This window comes from Amblyomma americanum, chromosome 11, assembly GCF_052857255.1.
Source record: "Amblyomma americanum isolate KBUSLIRL-KWMA chromosome 11, ASM5285725v1, whole genome shotgun sequence".
NCBI lineage: Eukaryota > Metazoa > Arthropoda > Arachnida > Ixodida > Ixodidae > Amblyomma > Amblyomma americanum.
Window position 1 is genome coordinate 30,874,003 of NC_135507.1, and position 20,940 is coordinate 30,894,942.

Here is a 20,940-nt window from a genome sequence, read left to right on the forward strand (position 1 = left end):
TGTCAAGCAGGAAGTGGTCAAGCGCGATCCTGTCATTCATGGTTTCTTCGGATCTGTGAGTCCGCGTTAGTTGCGGGCACGTACCTACATAGTTTTTCTCGCATACCTGCGTCATTTAGCAGAGTTCGTCCGGACCTCCATATTTTGTCTCGTGTAAGTTGCTACCGTCGCCGTGGTAGCCGCGACTTGTACAGACTTTCTGCACGGTTCCGCATCACAAGTGCCCGCACAAGTTTACGGAACACGGGAACCACGAAAAAGCTCAATTTTTACGCGGCCTGGCATTGCGGGCCACAGTGAGCAGACCGCTCAGCGAAGTGCAGAGAACAGCTTTAACCTGGGGGCGCAGGCCCAGACAACGAGGAATTCGGGCCTGGCGTCCATGTTCCAAGAAGTTCTGCGGGAACCTGTTGATTCACGCGGAAGTCTGCACAGTATCGTACTACGCAGCGCCTGAGAGTTTTAAGAACTTTTCATCGTATTTCAGGTGCTTGCAGGTGAATCTGAAGCGATTTCGTGGGATAAAGTATCGAAGAAGCACTCTCGGGCGACGCTGAATGACTCTGCCCTCCGACGCAACATAACCGCCGTTTGCCTCGGAACATGGCAGATTTCACGGATGCGTAAGTAAAAATTAAGGCCATTGGCCTAACCCTGACTGACGCTTTCTATAAGAGGCTGGCTGCATTGTGCCGCTCGAGATATCCACGTCATGCTTCCAATACGCCTTGGTACAGTGTCCGTGCGACCGTTTCGTCTACCCTGTCACACCAGTGCATTTGAAGTACATTAATGGAATTGCTTTAGTAGCCGAGCTAGGAAGGCAAGCTGCCGACTTGCATTTGTTGTCACACAGAACGCAGCATTTCTTTTGTTTTTCGCTGGTGTCAGTCCTGTGAGAATCGGCCACTGCGAAAGAAAAAAGAAATGATTTCACTTCGAGCAGCTTAGGTTAGTTTCGTTTTGTCCGTTATGCACTGCAAGAGAGTGAAAAATTTTTGGTCAGATTAATGCTTAAAGAGCTGGCAAACACTGCAGGGTTATTAAGGATTTTTTTTTTTCAATGTCTGTTGCGCAGTTATGCATTGTACAGCCACCACTGATATTAGCTGATGCAGCCTGTACTGTACCCCTGTACTGTAGTACTCTACTGGGGAAGTCTTCATATGTGTGCTTTATTAACTGCAACAAGAATGTGAGTTACGCTAGGCATTGTATGTGCTGATGATTCTTGTCAACTTGTTGGAGCAGTCTTGGAAATATATCTGCATACCCTCAACTTTCAGAAAAGGAGATGTGGGCCAGAAAATGAGTGCAGAAATTGAAGAATGCTCTGTCATTAAGTTTGACCCACCCGTGTCTATTCAGCGCTACAAGGAAGTTTGCAAGATCTTGTCGCAGGATGTCACGATTGAAAAGGTTGTTGACTTTGGTTGCTCAAATGGACAGTTCTTTAAACACGTCAAGCACATTCAGCATCTGCGGCAGTTTGTTGGCGTGGACATCAGCTACAGTGTCTTGGAAGATGCTTTCCAAGTAGCGCGGCCACTCGCCTGGGAGTGCATCTACAAGCGGGATCGAAAGTTGAGCATACAGCTTCTCCGGGGAAGCGTCTCGAGCCACGACTCAAGACTTGTGGGATTTGATGCTGTTACTTGCATCGAGCTAATAGAACACCTCAACGAGAAGGACTTGGAGAGAATGCCTGAGACCATATTCGGCTTCATCCGACCAAAGGTGGCCGTGATCACCACTCCCAATCGTGACTTCAACGTGGTGTTCCCAGAGCGGCAAGGAATGAGGCACTGGGACCACAAGTTCGAATGGAGCAGAGCGGAGTTTGAACAGTGGTGCTCGAAAGTCCTGGACCGATACCCTAGTTACACGGTTCAGTACAGTGGTGTTGGGGATGCTCCGTCTGAGAAATATCAAGGGATTGGACATTGCTCTCAAATAGCCACGTTCTTCAAGAGGTCTCATCAGTGTACTGAGGAGGAGTCTCAAGCATCATCGTTACAGCCTTATGAACTACTGTTTGAGACTAGTCATCCTGGCAAAGAGGAGTAACCATGAACTGACAAATATGCCAGAGTTGTGTATGCTGTAATGAGCCAGGCTTTCAAAACCCTCTCAACTACTGTGCATTTTCTCATTGAAAATCACATGGCCATGCATCAAATGACCATTTGCTCATCGGGATTTCAGAGTTGTGGCCTTGTTAACAGTACACTGGTATTCTAGTTGCATGATAAATTCAATTGATGTTCAAATGTACAGTGCAGTTTTACAATTGTGGACAGCTCTTTGCCACTTTTGTGGAACTTAAATGTTGCCATGAAATTTTAGAAAGATGTACCTGCTGCTATATTAAAGGGGCATTAATTTCAATGGATGCCAGAGTCCTTTCTTGCAAGAAAAGGCTGACTTATATCTCGCTGTTAGTGGTTGTGGACGCTTTTTGGAAGGAAGGAAGGACGAACTGAAACGGTTGGGTGGGGGATGGGCAGGCACTGAAAAAAAGAAACAATAAAAATGCACCGAATTCAATTTAGAATTCAGTTTTCCAAATTCGGTTTCAACCGGAAAAGGTCAGTATCTTTTCATGCACATCACAACTAGCTAGCTATTGAGTAGGGCGTGCGCTCAGCCAAGGAGGAAATTAACAAAGTTCAGAAACCAAGTGAGTCGTGAGGCGGTGTACCGCTGGATTAAGCAGTGCAGTTGTGCGTTTTGAGGCGCATTGCAGACTGGGAGGCTCCAACTTGTGGCCGAACGTCATCTGCTAGCGTAGCGCCGTTCACTATAATTATATAGACAGCTACTTCGTTCAGAAGCTTTTTAGAGTTGCTTGGTTAAGCAAATTTTTTCTCTGCATCTAAGGCCACTTGAAGCCATGCATAAGCATTGCGAAAAAATGTCATATTCTTGCTACGAAGACATTTAAGCAGTAGTTCCATCTATATATCGTCATACACAGATCACATGGTGCCTCTCCCTCAGCCTAGCTCTACAACCCGGATTAATGGCATCCTAGTAAAAATCAAGAGGAAGAAGTGCGCTTGGGCAGGGCATGTGGTGTGATGGCAAGATAACCGTTGGTCCTTAAGGGTAACTGAGTGGATTCCAAGGAAAGGCAAGTGTAGCACGGAGTGGCAGAAACTTGGGTGGACTTATGCCAATTATGCTGTTGCGCCCTATGTCGTAATTCCAGCAGGGCAACAATTTCCGTTGTGCTATTCGGCTGTTTGCTACGGAAACCAGCATACAAAGAGAACTATCAGCTTGTATTTCGGAAGGAAGCAAATCCATTGTTATGGGGTAGATGATCAGGGGCATATGACCAATACAACCTGAACAATCGAACAAATTATAATTTTAAATATATATATATATATATATATATATATATATATATATATATATATATATATATATATATATATATATATATATATATATATATATATAGCATTGTGCCCTTGCGTTCCGTTTCTTTGTGACCTTGAGAGCTGGTTCCCGTGCCCACTTGTGTACTTGCGCGCGTACCTACCATGAGAACGCGAGCGTGTTAGGCGATACTCGCTGGAAGCCCGCGCGCCGCAGAGCCTCTCTTTTGTGCGCGTGCGCATCAGTGCTATTGGACACGGTAGACCCTGTTCCCGAGCGAGGACGTCTGGCAGTCTCGCTCCCACAGTCACTCTTTTGTGCGTTGTACAGCCCGCCGGTCCTCGCACCTTGGCCCTGTGCCTCGCTTCCGCTTCTCAGTACACATATCGTCTTCGCTCGGGCTACCCGAGGAGCCAGCTGATGTAGAGGGAAGACAAGAACACCTGCACACTCTCTCGTTTCACAATGCATTCTCCACGCGTCACGTCGGCGATGTCTCGCATCTGGAACCTACCTTTTTTCCCGCCCTTTTGCAAGCGCGCCTTTGTTACAGCGTCCGGCAGTATTTCTTTGCCTGGAAGCTGGAATGAGTCATTTCAGACAGAAGTTTAAAAGCATCATGTTCATATATAAACTATACTTGACGGCCACGCAGTCGTGAAACTAAATATGGCGTCTCTCGGCGGAACCGTAGGCACGTTGGTCTTCGCGGGAACTCCAGGATGCGCCAGAGCACGAAGCTGCATGCAGGCCGGCGATACTGCTGTGGATCATGTGCTGTTTTTTTCTTTACGTATACTTAGCGCGCTCTGTTTGTTTATCAGCCAGTTAAGCGAGAAACGTAAACTGACACCGGCGGAGGGCTCGTCCTCGGACTTGGCCGACCCGGAGAGCGCGGCCAAAGGTCAGACCGAGCGTATACAGTTCTTCCAAGGAACTATAAAAAAAAATAGTAAAGAGCGCCAGCATCGAGTGCATGTGTGCGAACGAACGGCTAGAGAGAGGCAGGGGGTATTTATATAGAGGTATACAGCTGTGGAGCATGGCAGAGGTGTCGGCCGGAGTTATATTTCTCACGGATGGGCAATGAAGTGTGTAGGGGCGCTTCTTTTTTTTTTTGTGCGTGGGTGCGTGCGTGCTTCAAAGCAGCTCACCACGAGTGCACGCTTATGTGGACAATACATATGACCTCGATGCCAGGCACCGGCAGAACAGCCGGGGACCCTGTGCTGTTCGCCGGCAAGTTCTCCATGACAGCCAGAGGAAACAGTGACATTATTTCCATGGATGGGCGCATATGTCCCACGGGAAAAGCATCCAGAGAACACCTCCAGGAGGACCCTTTTGGAGGCGCCATGTGCAGAGTCTGTTGTGGAGTAAATTTTTAGTTGCTAGCCGTTTTGATGATTCATTCCAGAATGAATAGTGGTGCTGCCGATGGAGCTTCGATGGAATTTGGATGGAGCTGCCGCCGGGTATACCTACCGGTTTTCTAACGGGTACAAGCCTGATTCCCCTGGCCTCGTGTTCGGATTCTCTGTGGGGTGAAATGCTCGGGAAAAAATGCACTTTTGCGCGGACCTAAATTTACGGCCTTCAACCAAAAATCTCCTTGTGCCATTAAAATCGCTTCAAATATATAGCCATCGTCTCGATAGAAGCGAAATGCAAAAGCGTCTGTAAATAACAAAACTTTGCCAAGGTTCCAGCTGGTTGAAAATTAATCCGGAGCTCTCCACTACGGCGCGCGTTCCTTAAAGCCCATGTGCAGCTAGCTCCTGGACGTTGGAAATAATACATACCGATACACCATGCTATACCTTGCCAAAAGGAAACACTCGTGACAGGTCTGTCTGGTTGGGAAAAGAATACAAGCTAGAAAAAACGCCACTAATTAAAAAATAAGTTTGAGAGCCTACCCGGTTCCTTCATCAAGTATGAAGGAAATCAAGATAGAAAGAACGGAAATTTAAAAAAAAATTGTTGCAGCTTGTCTTTTTAAGCCCTCGGTTAGTCATCCGCCGGGTCACTGAATGTAGACAGTCGATTGAAGAGGGGAAAGGGTTCCCAATAGACGGTTGACATTGCTCCGCGTTTTTCATTTTTTGGTTGGCGTTCTTTCTAACTTTAGTGTACAATACCATTCAATGCAATACCATACCACAGTACCGTACAATGAATACGCGCAGCACTCAGCCCTCACTATGCAACCGAGGACATCTCGTTAGGATTATAGCCAACTTTAAAAACCGAACCAAAAATTGGGCCAACGTGCATTCCGATATCCGATCACTCGACAGAATGTACTCAGCCCGCTATCCATGTGGCTTTGGAGAAAGATTATCCAGTGAACTGCGACAGATAGCCTCTGTAGAAGGCATGTGGAGGCCACGCTTTCTCAAACACACATACGTCCTAGCTATGCTCAGAACTATAGTCTGCATAGCAACAGTCGCTGGGACCTTATTTTCGAACACATACGGGATATACCTGGAGTGCCATCAGTTCGTTTATTGCAGTTTTCACTGCTCCACGCAGCGTTAATCCTCTTCATTACTTGCACTCTTTTACTTATTTTATGAAAGCAAATTTTCTCAACTTTTTTTGTGATGAATTCTTGTATTCTGCGCTATAAACAATTCACGTATAAACAGTACACCCTGCGTTGAACTATATATCCGCGCCAACGCGCTCGTGGCATAGCTCTTTCTCGAGACATAAACATCCGAACGCTGGCTGTGGAACGGGAGACGTGGCGCAGGCAGGCGCTCGGAGCATCAGATATCGGGAGAGGCGGCGGAGCTTCCGGCCACTTGCTGCTGTGCATCCGGCGACGGGCCATGTCTAGCTTGTCGAGCAGCACCAACCGCGCCAAGCTGGCGGCGCATACAACCGCCATTCCTCTACGCATGTCAACGTGAGCACCAGCACGCCCCGGGAAGCGCGCGGTAAGTGCACAATCCGCCGCTGAATAGCCGACGGTCTGCTTGGCTGCGTGAGTGTTTGGATGGGTGGGTTATCTTGGTTATGAGAAAGGCGAAGGCGCAGCAACTGATGTGTCTCGTTCGCGATCGGTGCACCAATTTTCGGATATCGTCTCCCTTCCCGGTGGACACCTCAACCGCGCCGCCGTGAGGCAAGGTATTATGAAAGGAGTTTTGGTTTATGTGGGTTTAACGTCGCAAGCGAGCCAGGACATGAGGGACGCCGTAGTGAAGGGCTCCGAAAATTTCGACCACCTCGGGTTCTTTAACGTGCACTGACATCGCACAGTACACGAGCCTCTAGAATTTCGCCTCCATCGACCGCCGCGGCCGGGATCGAACCCGCGTCTTTCGGGTCAGCAGCCGAGCGCCATGGTGGTGGTTGTTGCTATGAAGGGGGGAAGGGGGATACTGGTCCCTAACCACTGAGCCACCGCGACGGCTTGAAGGAAGGAGTGAGAGAGAGAAAGCGGTGCCGTATGGACCTCCTTCACCCCGCGACGTCACGAAAATGCGGTGGCGCTGATGTTAGCAGCGACTTTCGCATGGTAGGCAAAACAGGTTCCGCTTGCCCGTGCCTACCGCAGCTGCCGCAGTTAGCGGCGGCTGCTTCAAGCCTGTGCACTGCAGAAGCAGCATATATTGACCAGCTGCGTCACTGCTGGATCCGCGTAGTAGCATAAAAAATATTAAATTAGCCTCGATAGGTTTCTCGCGCATAAATGCCGCATTCGGAAACTGGCTAACAGGCATTGGGCCACGGTAGTAAAGCGCGAAGTCTGGGAGTCGATAGGCACTGCCACTCAATGCACTTAATGCATGCAAGTTACTGCGTTCATTCACCTGAACTTCAGGATAGTAGGCTGATAATTGCTCAAGGAAAAAAAAAAGACATGTAGCTGCACACGTACTTATCACCTTGAGCCGGAGTGTACGGGGCGCCGACAGGTTCACTCGCCCCCAAGGAATGCGTTTTTTTGTTAATAGCACACCATGTTTAAATGGCGCGTTTTGCGACATTTAATAGTTACTTGAAACTGTTTCTTGATATGACGACGTAATTATTTCATTCGAGTAGAAAGAAGTCTGGTAAGTTGTGTCAATCTTGCGCGGTCGCGTTGGTGTGCTTAGAATAGCGTACCTTAAGTGTGCTAAACGCCATATGCTTTTTCATTGCATCATGCATGTGTCATGTTTCATGAGGTAATACATGATCGCGAAGCTTGTTTGGAAAGAAGCAGCCGCAGGCGTGCTACTAACAGACACGTGGCGAGATTGAGGGGACGCGGCATGAAAAGTGTTTTCGTTATTCATGCATGCGATATGTAACTAAACTTGGTGCAAATATGAAATTCCTATGCTAGTTTCAGTCATTTCTTTTATTTATTGCTATACCTGGCGCAGTTCTGGGTAATTATAATTAACACCGTCGTCAAGTCCCCCCAAGCTAGGTCTCAAATAATTGAGTAGATAGTGCGCAGTTTTTTTTTATGCCAGCGTGTGCATAAAGCCCTGTTCTGTATGATGACGCGATTAGTTGTTTTTCTATATGATCAGTACTTATGCATGGATAGTTACATGAAAACGTTTCTTACAAAAAATAACTAACACAATACTGCACGTGTAGGGAAAAAATCGAGAGATTTATTACGCTCCTCAACGTCTCAGGAATAGTTTGCGACAAATGGAATCATTTGATTTTCATGCGAATTACGAAGGTGAGTGGTCCAGTCGCAGAAAATGTGAGAGGTCAGAAAACGAACCTTAAAGTTTATTCCCTCGTTTATGGCATCTTCGCTTTCGCTTTGGTCAAAGAAATGCGGTACTGAAATCAAAGAAATTACCTCACAATTTTTGACGACCACACTTCTAAAAAGCATAATTTATAAATTTGTACTCAATATTTTGCTATAATTTTTCGTCACGAAACTAGACTTCAGGGCTAGGAAAGGAAATAATTCTAGAAATCAAAAATTTTCACCAAATCGACCAGCTTAACAAGAGGACAAGTCGGCCTGGCTGGTGCGTGGTCATGCGGCTAAAAACAGCGCTAAGCGAGACAGGAGATCGGGGACACGACTCTGTCCCCACTTTTCGCGCAGCGCGACACGTACGTATGTCAGCAGACGATGAGCGCATGTCTGCTCCGGCGAAACAACGCCAGCACTTCCCCTCACTACTGTCCCGAAGTAAAATCATTCCGGCTAGTGCAGAGTGTCAAAACTTGTTTTATTCAATGCCTAGCGCGTAAATAAACGGCAGGAACGCTTTCTACATGTTTACTACTAACCATATATACAATACACAGTGGCAAACTATTTCTCTTTATAGGCCGCACGTGGCCAACGCGAGCTCGTGTACTTCAACAAATTACTAAGTTGGAAGCATCGACCATTGCTGTGATTCGCAGAAACCGGAAACGCGCCTACAAGCCTTGAAAACCCGCGCACACCTATCCGCGACGCCACTCCCCGACCTTTTGCCTACCACGAGCTCGCTAGCGACTGCAGCGCCACCTCGTTTGTTTACAAACATGCAGGAGGTCCTCACGGGAACCTTTTGCGAAACGCGGATGGAGAAAGGGAAATTGAAAGAGAGAGGTGAAGCAATTGCATCGCTTTAGTAAAGATTAAAAATAGCGCGATTGCTATCGCAGCATTTTAGTGAGCCCCGATACCGTTTGCACACACATACACATGTGATGACCACATGTTCGTGCGTCAACTGGCGCGCCGAAAGGCAGATATGACAGGGCCCTCACTTTTGTTGTTTTTTTTTTGTTTTGATGGCATCGAAGTTGTAAGGTGAGGGTTAAAACTCGTAGCTGTGACCTATCCCGACGTTAACATCTAGCTAGATCTGGCTAGGGGGTAATATAATCGCCTTGGTTGACGATACTCGAGATCTCGCTACCGTCAGTGCCGCTAGGTGGCAGCTGCCATCGCCCGATATCTAGGGGGAGCTGCTATTTGTCTCTCTAGAATACAAGAGATATCGCCCGTCGCCAGCCGTATTCGTTTCGGTCATCGCAGTCATCTTCGCGAGGAACAAAAAGAATTAGTGTCGGTGAGTCGCAGCGGGTGTTTGCAGTACGCTCATCACGTTCTCCGCGATACTTGATCATGAGAGGCGGGATAATAATCGGAAGTTCTTCATGCTAACTAGTCCCACGGGTTGCGGCATAGTTTCGTTTTTGGTAGTGGCCGTCGGGGAATTGGAATTAATACCTGCGATTTCGTTCATTATTCAGATTGACGCTTATTGGTAAGGTGACTGCAATCGGTAACGAATGCTTGCCTGTTTGTTTTGATGGCGCAAGTACATTTTATTTTTGTGTGTGTGCCTGTAGAACACCTCCTGTGCTGGCGCGCATGTGCACGCGATTATCGGCAGACATTTGATAACGTCTGTATAGGAGCTATACCATGATAAATTCTGAGAAAGCAATGCTCTCACCATGTTTTAAAGCTATATTTTTTTTCTGCTTTCCTTCTGATGATCGAAAATAACAGGTTTGTGCTTATTGATGCGCAGTGTGCTGCAGCCTTCAGGAAGCATATATAATATAGGGCTGGAAAACGATGCAGAGTAAGGAACTGAGACAGTATAAGAAAAAAGGAAAGGAAGACCCAAGATATGATATTTCTGAAAATGAATTGGACTGCTTGCACTGACGTCACAGCCATTCATATTGGCGGAACAGGATAACAGAACCTGCTTGCTTTCGCTTCCTGCTTCGGCATGCACAGTGCGTGGTTCACAATCATGGCACGCCACAGTGATGTCACTTGCTAATACACCCAAGCTGAGCCATATTAAGTGCTACGTCACCCACAGTAATTTACAGAGAGGAAGTAGTATATCTGCAAGAATACTATGCACTATCAAGGGTCATTTGTTGTTGCCTCTTTTATTTTGTAAAATTCAGGGAACGAATGTGGGATGAAAATTGGGAACAGTTGTAGAATTCGAAATAGCTTTTAAATTCTGTTTTCTAGGAATTGTTGCATAATAAATAATACATTATTTTTGTCAATAAGCATCGAGGAAAAAATATCTTTAACCTTTTCTTTGCAATACTCCAAAATAAGAACATATGAAGCTCAATTTTTTATTTCCCTTCAAAATACAACCATGAAATGCTTGTTCTCACATACCGTATATGATGATTGTGGAAAACATCGCAACTGTAACATCTGTTATCGACTTAATTATTTAAGGACTTTGAATTTATTACTGGTAAACACACATATTTTGGACTTGTCATAGCTGAGTGTTTGCAGGGCCCTTTCGCAGGAAAAAAATTAATTGTGTAAGTGAACAGAAGAGACGAAAAGTAACGACAAATGTTTGGGGATTTGATGAAAGGAAACTAAATAACTAAAGCCTGTGTGTATTTCACTGGCAGTAAGTTGTATGTGGATGTTCTATTTTTGGAACACTGGTGTTTGGCATGCAGTAGCAAAATTAAAAGATAGGCATTACTGCTATTTTAGAGTGGTAGATTATGCCAGCTGGCGTAATTCTGTCTATAAAATGTGTGGGGACAGATTTGCGCATGTCATCTGACAGTGCCTTTGTGGGCAGCAACTCAAATGCATGCTATGTATGTTGGGCCCGTCGCATATGTCTTCGAGCTCTGACCTGCAGGCTACATGTGGCGCCTGAGAGGCATTTCGATGCGTTTGGGGTGTCTTACATCCACGCATCCCTCGTGAAGATGGCAAAGATTGCACGAAGCGAAAGGCAGGCAGGTGCAGGGTGTGGTAACACACCCCACACTCTCCCCTTTCCTGATCTAGCATGCACCCTCCCGAAGACGAAGCAGTGCAAGGCATGTGCAAAGCACGGTCACGTGATCACAGAATGGGGAGACTGCGTCGGTCATCGTGGTACATGCGTATCATAGCTATTCTGTAAAAGCCATTGCTCAAGAAACACTTTCCTGCCTTCCATGGTAGCTGAAGCGCTGAATGCGTTACAGCCCGCTCTGTGAAAGAAAAGCATTATTCAATCCTAGTGGTTTTATCTATAATTTGCAAAAACTTTGCAGGCAGGTATAAGGTTGTCTTCAGGTAGCAAGAATAAGGAATTGGCACTGCACAGACCATAAAAAGCTGTTACAGATGACACTAGCAAACGCCACTGTTCCAAACAGGGAACATGGTAAAAAACATGCTTATTCATTGTAATGTGGTTACATTTTCTTTCTTAGTTATTTTAGAAATCGAGTGTGAATTGTCAGTAGGAATTTTTGTCTTTGAAACATTGCTTCGTAGTACATAGTTTAAAAGATTAACAAGTTCACATCTTTTTCTTTGACCATGTTGTTCGACAATTTTTTCATTCCCACACAGGCAGAGTTTGAAAAAACATTTAAAAAAAAATTCTTTTTCATCTGTATGCAAACAATTAGTTGTGAAATGAATAAGCACCACTCTGTTTAGCTCAGAGGGCTCTGAATCAACACCAGCATTTTTGTTCTCAACTTTATAGTGTGAGAGAAATATCTGTGAATTAAATTTTATCCTTTCGAGTACTTGAGTGGCACATGTGCAGTTTTTTTACCATTGACTGTCTATTGTAATCTGTTCAACGCATTTAATTGTCTTGTGAAATGTCATTATAATTTCAGAACTGTAATTGGGTCTGATAACATATGTGTTTTTCATTGTTACTGCTGTTGCTCTGTTTGCTTTGATTCTGCAGGACACACTATGCCATTTGGTAATGTGAGGAACCCCTAGCTCACAAATTTCTAGTACCTCTGAGGTTCACGATGTTTTTTACTAGGAGAATTAACCTTCTTTGAAACATTGAAACGTTTTTGCCCTCACGAGGCAGTGGATGCAGTTCAACATAACTCTAAAGCTTGTAAGAGTTGATCCTTAGGTACATTTTACGACACGTGCACAGGCTTGATTAGAGCATACTACCATCCAGTAGTTAATTGTGTAGACCTTGGCACCGGCGGGAATTGAACTTCAGCTTGTGGCAGTGGATGTAATGCAGTGACCAGAACATCAGTTTGCTGTCGTGGCCTAAGCCTTATACTGCAGTTGGAGCATAACACATTGTGGGTACATGATGACTGCGCTGCCTTGTAGGCATTGGCATGCACAGCATGGGCACTGCAGGTTTCATTTGTTTGCTTTTTGTGGATGCTGACTATACTCTTTCTGCTTGGAAGGCTGTGCCTTTGAGGCAGTGGGCAGGTTGCTGAGTTGATGCCTTCTTATTGATGGTGGTGCATTGAAGTGGAAAATTTTGTCATATAAAACATAGGGGGACGCTAGTGGAATACTCTCGAAGGACGCACATCATTTGGAATTAAGCTGCTACGCTAGTAAACTGATCAGGCAGAGAAAGCAACTGATAGTAAGTCTCTAGCCTAAAAACGTAAGGCTACATGCTGCACGCTTATTCATTTTAGCCTTTCTTTTAGTATAGGCTGAACTTGTTAGCAACAAGAATTTCACAGTGATGTTTTCCATTTTGGCCAATGTCTCACTAATTGTGCAATTTTCGTTTCAATTTGCAGGAAGCCATAACAAGCACAACAGATGGCCAGGGCAGTGAAGACCCTTTCCTTCACATGCATGTGGACCCAGAAGTCCAGGGATGAAGATGATGCATTCTGGAGGGCACACAATCAGTTCTTCGAAAAACACAGGGGACAGTCTACGCTGACCATAAAAGAACCCTTCCAGAAAGTAGTCAGATATGGCTCTGAAGACCCCCTCTGGTCGGCTGGGTTTAGGCTCAACTTGTATGCACCACTGCCAGCAAATCAGGTAGAGTCGTTGAGTGCAGATATCGCTCGGCACTGGTGTACGACTGGAGCAACCCAGTATGGGCTGCCTAGTTACCTGCAGTGGCTGCTACCTGACCGTAGGCATGGTTTTTGGCAAGGCTTTTATGCCGTCGACGAGAAAATCAAGATGCAGTCCGTAGCATTTGGCACATTTGTCAACCTGAACGTGTTCGCTGAGCGCCACTCCATAGTATCTGGTTCCACTGACCGTAGCTGCAGCATCGACTGCACATTTAGGCATGATGAAAGAAACCTGCAGATATTTTTTGATCACGCCTCGTGTATCCACACGGAACATCTCTACCGGATCAGCATGTCTTACAGCAATATCTTCCGCGTGGTTGTGCACGATCCGGTTGGCGGGCCCACCAATGTCTTCCTGCATGTCCACACCCTTCCTCTGTTCCACAAGGCCGCAAACATTTTGGTTCCTCGAGAACAGATGAACTTCCACAGAACTCTGGAGGTTGGATGCAAAGGATGCGGCTTACATTTGGAAAGCAGGGACGTGGGTGGTTGCTTCGTCTTGAGGCTGACCTTCAGCAACAGCCATGAAGCACGGCGCATAGTAGGCCGCCTGAGGCGTCGATGCCGGAGAGCTTGGTTTGTATTTGCACCCGTGAAAACCCATCGACTTGGCAGCGAAGCCGAGAAGCTTCGACAGCAGTTATTCTCGGATCTAATGCCCAAGCTCAAGTTTGCATGCTGCTATGCACTTAATGCCCTCATCCAAATGAGTGATGACATTCTTGTCCAACTGCTGCTCTTGGAGAAGCAGGAACTGGATGCCATCTTGATGAAGTTGGAGTTGTACGCAGCCCACAACGAAGGTGCTCTTGAGGAGGCGCTGTTCAACATTGCAACCGTTCTCGAAAGGCACAGCTTTGTTACGTTTTCTGCTGCCCTGCCAGCACTATTTGAAATGCTCTGCAAGACATATGTACCTACCAAGGTACCACAGGGCACTTGCATGGTGCGGCGGCTGTTTGTGACACCATCGCGCGTATTTTTTCTGCGACCTGCCGTCCACACTGAGAACAGGGTGCTCCGCAAGTTTGATCCCAGCTACGCTCTCAGAGTCTCCTTCCGTGATGACCATTTTGAGTTTTTGTCACACACGCTGGCGTTTCAGGACGACAAACGCGAGATGATGGACAAAGTGGTCGGGCGCTTCTTGCGGGATGGGATCAAAATTGGGGACCGCCACTTCAAGCTCCTCGCCAGCTCCGTAAGCCAGCTTCGAGACCATGGACTTTGGCTGTACGCAAAGGTAAGGTTTGCAGAATCAATACCGGGGCTAGTTGGTGTTTTGGCATCGTGAAAAAACAGTGCTATACATGAAGATGAAGCAAAAAAGAACAAAACAAGTGCTTGTCCTGACCCTTTTTTTGCTGTGGCTTCATATTTTTGCACTGTTATCTCCAAACGCGAAGACGATTTCACAGAAATTGGGTTATTAAGGTACTGTTATGGCACTAACAGAATGTAGGTGGTGATCGGCATAAAGGGAAGCTAGACAGGAGTTGCCATTGTTCTTGGAATGTTTTGTCATTACCTTCCAAAAGTAAAGCTCATCACAGAATAACCGTTTGATGCTGCAACGATAGATCTGCACCAGCTCATCACATGAATCTGGCATAGGATGCTTTCTGCTCCAGGTTTTGGAATTTACATATTGCTAAGTAATTAGCAAAATATATAGACAATTTCATGTGTTGCAGCAAATAGAACACTAGTAGTTTATTCTTTTCAATTGCAAAAAAACCCGTGCAGGCCTGAAAAGTAGAGCTGTTCTTTTAAAAACTAAATTTTTGGACTAAAATATGTAGTGCCTGCTTTTACCCCCTCCTCTTTCCAGGCGACCAAAAAAAATTAAAAAATTAGCAATAGTGCCTTGTGTACATATCAGCATATAAGTTATTTTGTTTGTGTAATTTGTATAATTCACTGTGATGTTTTTTTTTTGCTGTTGTTACATTGTGCACCGCTGAGGAGTGTACTGGCTGTTCGAGTCCTGTCAGGCAAGATTATGTCTGCCTTTAGCCCCTCTCTCCAAGACAATAAGCATATTAGTAGTGACTTTATGATATGTATGCATTCTGTGTGATCTATAAGTGTCCGAATGAGTTGCACACGCTCCTTGTTTGCTGGTACAGGATAGTCATGGCAATTCAGTGGAGTCCATACGGGCTTGGATGGGGGACTTCAGCCAAATTCCCAATGTGGCCAAAAGGATCGCACGGATGGGCCAGTGCTTTTCAACGACGGAGGAGTCGGTCGCCGTGCCACTTCATGGTGGGACAATGGAAGATGTCGCAGACATAAAGGGCGGCGTCCACCCCCGCTCGGGAAAGCCCTATATCTTCTCCGATGGCATTGGCATGATCTCCGAGTCTCTCATGAAAAAGGTGTGCCTGTGTGTGTTTGTGTAGTCGTGAATAACTTGCACACACACTTCCTCTGATTTACATTCACTGCCCGCCAAAGCATGAGGTGCTTTTGGGCGAGCAGGCAGGCCAGTGAAGTGATCTACATATTCAAAATGATTACGGAAGTGAGCATAACACATGTGAATCCAAAATAAATTGTACATTCATAATGAGGTGGACATTATCAATGGGCACGTAAAGACAGACATTAAGTCACGGGGAGAAAAATTACCCTGAGTGCTCTAATAACGTATAAGGATAAGTAAGAAATTATCCACTTTTCTTTCTACAGTTTAACCCAGAGGTGGGTGTACAACATGTACCATTGTGATCAAAATATTATGGGACACGTGTTCTCGGAAAAAAGTTTATTTGCAGCTCTACCTCGCGACCCAGTCACATGGTATTGTGACCAGCGGATAGAGCATGCTTGGCCCCTCATACTATGACACATCAGGCAACCGGATTATATGACTGCGCTGAAATAAGATTTTTTTCTGCACTCTCGTGTCCTATAAACTTCTGATCGCAATAGTACATCATTTTTCTGCATAATCTCAGCCCTCTTCAATGCATTAGGTCCATCGGGCCACAAGCTTGCGTATTTCTTCTGAGAGGGAGGTTCCTGGTTGGTCGTGAAGCCACTTTTTCACTGCTTTCTGCATGCCTACATCTGTGGAAAATTACCTCACAAGCATCTTGAGTGGCCCGAACAGTTTAAAGTTGGAGGGCGCGAGGCCACTGTAAAGCTAATCCTGCAACACTGGCAACACCTACCAGTACCATAAAAGTCTATGACGAATTTCAGCCCCTTTGACTCCTTCTGACCAGAGAAATAGGATTACCGCTCGTTGTTCCTCACCAGTGCCGAATGTTAGCGAAGTGGACATGTTAATGCAGCAATAGCTGGAAGGCAAATCGAACTGTGTGCCCGCTACCACAGACGTACCATCTCAACACATGCACGCGCCGATGGCAGTGTGACGTGCGCACACGTGGGTTGCAGAGGGTGCACTGTGGCAACGCGTGAGAAGCGGTGCAAAAGTGGCTTGACGGCCAGCCAGAAACCTTCTTGGAAGAAGCATGCAAGCTTGCGGTCTGATGAACGTTCATCGGCGTACCACGTACCAAGCGCATTGAAAAGGGGAAAAGACTATGTAGAAAAGTGATGTACAGGTTGTACACCTACCTTTGCGTAAAGAAATTGCAGAACGAAAAGTGGAGATAATTTTTTATTTACCCTAGTATATTTGCAGTAATCAGCCAGAACAGCGGAAGTGAATGTATAGTCCTAACACCTAATGAAGTCGTTTAAGGAGTGAAGTATGGTACTATGCCAGGAAATCATACACAAATGTATTAAGTACCAACTGAGCATGGTTTCAGGGAAAAATAAAGTGTTATCAAACGTAGGCGAAAATCAACAGTAACTCGTTTTTTGCTTTCTTAGCACTGTTTCTATACTGCCCCTACTTTACTTCAAGTGCATCACATCACAGTGTAAAGAAAGTTGTTTGGTACATAGGATGTGGTGTTTAGAAAAAGAATTCCTTTTTTGGCAGTAAGCACTGACTTGGTCATTTCATTTGCAATCTACTGGAACAAATTTGTAGCTGCCTTAACAATTGATTACCTTATAATATCTCAATGATTCCTCAAAAGGTTTAGAGCATCAATTCACTTGATGCTGCTGAGTATACATATTCCAGCAGTACTGGTTTATTAGCACATTCCCTGCAGCTGCTGGAGCCAGTAGCTGCTGGAGGAAGAATAAGCTACTGGAACCAGTAGCTGCTAGAACCACTAGCTGTTGGAACGATTAGCTTCTGTAGTATGCATTCACCGAAACATTGTTATATTTAATTCTGTTTAGATAAACCGTTCTTATCAAGTTCTTTCATTTTCTAACCTTTCTGAAACATTAAAAAAATGTTAAAGTAACTTCCTAAATGTTAATTTACACACAAAAAATTAGAAAAAAAACATTCGCAACATACAGTGTGGTAAAATGGTAAAGCCATCTTGTAGGACCATGCAGATCTGCCCATAGAAGGAACACACGTAGAGCCTTAAAGCCTACTCGAAAAGCATCAACTAGAGGAACAACACACATTCTAATACCATATGGGCTCATGTTTATATATATCCCCCCATTGTGGGTTTTCCACAGGTGTTAGTTGGGAATGGTTATTAAGCAAAGCTCTCTCATTAAATTTTGGTACTATTTATACAATTTTTAGCTGCAAGGTTCTGTTAGCTGAAGAATATTAATATCACACAAAGAAAATAAGCTTTTCAAACACAATTGACAGCAAAGCATTTTTGCTGGAACCAGTGCAACCAACAGAAGATCAATAGGTTGTATGCTGTGATCAGCAGAAAATCAGTAAGCACCCTGCTTGAACCAGTACAACCAGCAGAAAACCAGTCGGGGCACCCTGTGGGAGCTCAACCATCAGAAAACCAGCAAGCTTCCTGCTGTTTCAGCGGAAACCAGTACAAACCGGTAGATTCCCACTAACAAATTTTCATCCGGCTTGAGTTTCGCTATAGCTGACATATACATCGTGTTTTATTGACGTCTCTTGAGTGTAGTTGAGTTTAGGTGTCGTAGAATGGGGCTCTGATATTGTTGTGCGTCTCATCTTTTGTATTGTACAGACGATGCAGTTGGCTTCACTGTTGCATTGTGTTGACTTAAACGGCCAACTAACTTTTGAGAAGCTCACTCCAAGCTTCACCTAGAACAGATGTTGACAATGACAAGGGCCGGTTTTTTTTCTTCAGTGTGTGGTCTAGAGTGACCCGAGTATCATGGAACAGCCGGAGACGGAAATTCACGCACCCTGCCATCAATGCTAGGCCTACCCCAAACCAACATAACGCAACCTAAACAACTGGTAGGGGCTGTTATTAAGTTGTTGGTGTTGTTTTCCAGGTCTGTGAAAAGCTGGACATGGCGCAGATTCCGTCCGCCATCCAGATTCGGTATGCGGGCTACAAAGGCATGCTCTGCACAAACAAAGCGCTCCAGGGCGACAAGCTCATTCTGCGCGACAGCATGAACAAGTTTGTCTGTTCCACATCCAACAGCCTTGAAGTCATCAAAGTTTCTGCACCTTGTGAGTGTGGCAGCTTGCATGTGTAGAGCACCATGCTCCATAAAGCACCATGCATTCTTATTGTAATTACCACTGCAACATGTGCATGCTTGCAACGTGCTGTTTTTCTTAAGGAACACAGCTCAGTATGGCATTTTATAGTCTGAGGTCTTGCAATATGCTCAAGAAATTAATTTAACTATTATTACTGGCGTCGAAATGATAGAAGCCTGCTTTTTGCTTATACCTTCATTTTTCTGCCACTGATATCTTAAACAAACAAAAAAATCGTGCTGTGATGGACTAATGATTTCAGACGGTTATTAAGCAACATGAAGATGTATAAACTGCGAAGAAGATATTGAGCAGGTAGTAATGGAGGGGACGGTTTCAGGATGATACCCTGCGCACTACGCCCTTGGCTGTTCAAAGCCTTCCAGATTCTACCTGCCACAGTGGTGGCTCAGTGGCTTGTTAAGCTGCTGACACCAAGGGTGGGGGAACGAATCCTGGTCGCGGCGGCCACATTTCGATGGCAGGAGTGTTGCTAGGATATTTGTAGTGGTGTGGTGCAAATGCGAGAGGGGACTGGAGGTGTGGCGTAAATAGTTGGCCGGCATGATGCTTTCATGGCATATTTCCTCACAAGAATCGATGAGAGCCACAATTTAATATACAAATTAAGACATTTAGGACACGTCTTGCGAATCAAATAACCTTGCCAGGGACTGAACGAATTGCCTGGCAGATTTTAGGGGCAGCACCTGCCACCCCTCACCTCCCCTTGGCGCTGTCACTGTTTGACAGAGGCAAACTGCAAGAACGCCCATGTTGCTGTGCATTGTCAGCACACATTCAGGAACCCCAGGTGGTCTAAATTAATCCGGAGCCTTCCACTACAGTGTCCCTCATAGCCCATGCGTCACTTTGGGACGGTAAACCCCACAGCTGACAGTTCACATTTCATACTCTAAATGAGCCTGGTGATGCGCGCATTGGCACAGCCTCTACCTTGTTTAACCGCAACAATTTATCCAATCTCTGATCCTCGTGACGGTGAAATTTCTTGACACTGATGCTGCTCTGTTTCTGTTCATGCTTTCTCTGGTATCACTTGAGAATGGGAACCAACGTAATTGTTTACTAGTAATTTGTTTGCTCTTTTTTGTTGTCTCATCTGTGCTGTAATATCATCACTGTCTAACTGCCACTCTGCCCTCTGCAGCTGTGGTATACCTGAACAGGCCTCTGATCACCATCCTTGAGCAGCTGGGTGTTCCGGACAGGGTCTTCTTGCACCTCCAGCAGAACATGGTGCTGCAGTTGTGCGATGCGCTCGTCAGTGATGCCACTGCATGGCCGGTGCTAAGCACCTACACACACACGAGCCTGCCTTTCTCCAAGCTGCGCATGGGTGGAATGTCACTTTGTCAAGAGCCGTTCACTCGCTCTCTCATGCTGGCCGTCTACAAGAGCATGTTTGGCAAGTACACTTGTCTTTTATAAGTGTTGCCCCCAGTGTAGTTAAGTGAGTGAGAATTACGAGCCAGTTCGGTCACACAGCGGGCCCATGAGTGGCCCTTCCTTGCATCCTGCCCATTGTGCCGCCTTAACTTGAATTCATGGGTGCATGCTGTCTGTTCACTGTGTAAATAAAGAAAAATACCGCATTTACACGATTGTAAGTCGACCCTTTTTTGAAATTTAAAATTCCGAAGTGGGGGGGTCGACCTACAATCGAAACGAAACCTTGAACTGCCAATAAAAGCGAGTAAAACAATCTATCAGGGACGCTACTGCGATGTTAAAAGTTTTTGTTTGCTCTACGGCTCCAAGCGTAGCATTCAGGTATTCCGCGGGCTTTTTGGCCAGGATTTTTCATTTTTTATTTTTACTGCACACACCGTTACCCACCGCGATGGTTCAGTGCTACTGAACAGGATACCCGGGTTAGAACCTGACCACGGTGGCAGCGTTTCGATGGAAGCGAAACGCAAAGGCGCCCGTGTGCTGTGCGATGTCAGTACAGCAGGTTAAAGATCCCCAGGTGGTCGAAATTATTCGGGAGCCCTTCACTACGGCACCTCGTTCTTCCTTTCTTCTTTCACTCTCCCTCCTTTATCTCTTCCCTTACAACTGGGTTTCCGCCGATATTTGAGACAAATACTGCGCCACTTCCTTTCTCCCCAAACCAATTTCATTTCATTTCACTCGCTGGGAGGGCC

At 45.7% G+C, this 20,940-nt stretch overlaps 2 protein-coding genes across 2 annotated transcripts in view; both read left to right on the forward strand.

Moving 5' to 3' along the window:
• Nucleotides 1-15: 15 nt before the first annotated feature.
• On the forward strand, nt 16-2,392 carry Hen1 (Hen1 methyltransferase). Its single transcript, XM_077644732.1, has 3 exons — nt 16-153; nt 488-623; nt 1,287-2,392. The coding sequence occupies exons 2-3, from the start codon at nt 604-606 to the stop codon at nt 2,065-2,067; spliced, it is 801 nt and encodes a 266-aa protein (XP_077500858.1). The 5' UTR covers nt 16-153; nt 488-603; the 3' UTR covers nt 2,068-2,392.
• Nucleotides 2,393-6,202: 3,810 nt separating this feature from the next.
• Nucleotides 6,203-20,940, forward strand: part of LOC144111430 (uncharacterized) — a 28,772-nt gene continuing 14,034 nt past the window's right edge. The window contains 5 exon segments of the mRNA XM_077644730.1: nt 6,203-6,335; nt 12,913-14,455; nt 15,342-15,593; nt 18,553-18,736; nt 19,941-20,198. Coding sequence (XP_077500856.1) covers nt 12,935-14,455; nt 15,342-15,593; nt 18,553-18,736; nt 19,941-20,198 — 2,215 coding nt within the window. The 5' untranslated portion in view covers nt 6,203-6,335; nt 12,913-12,934.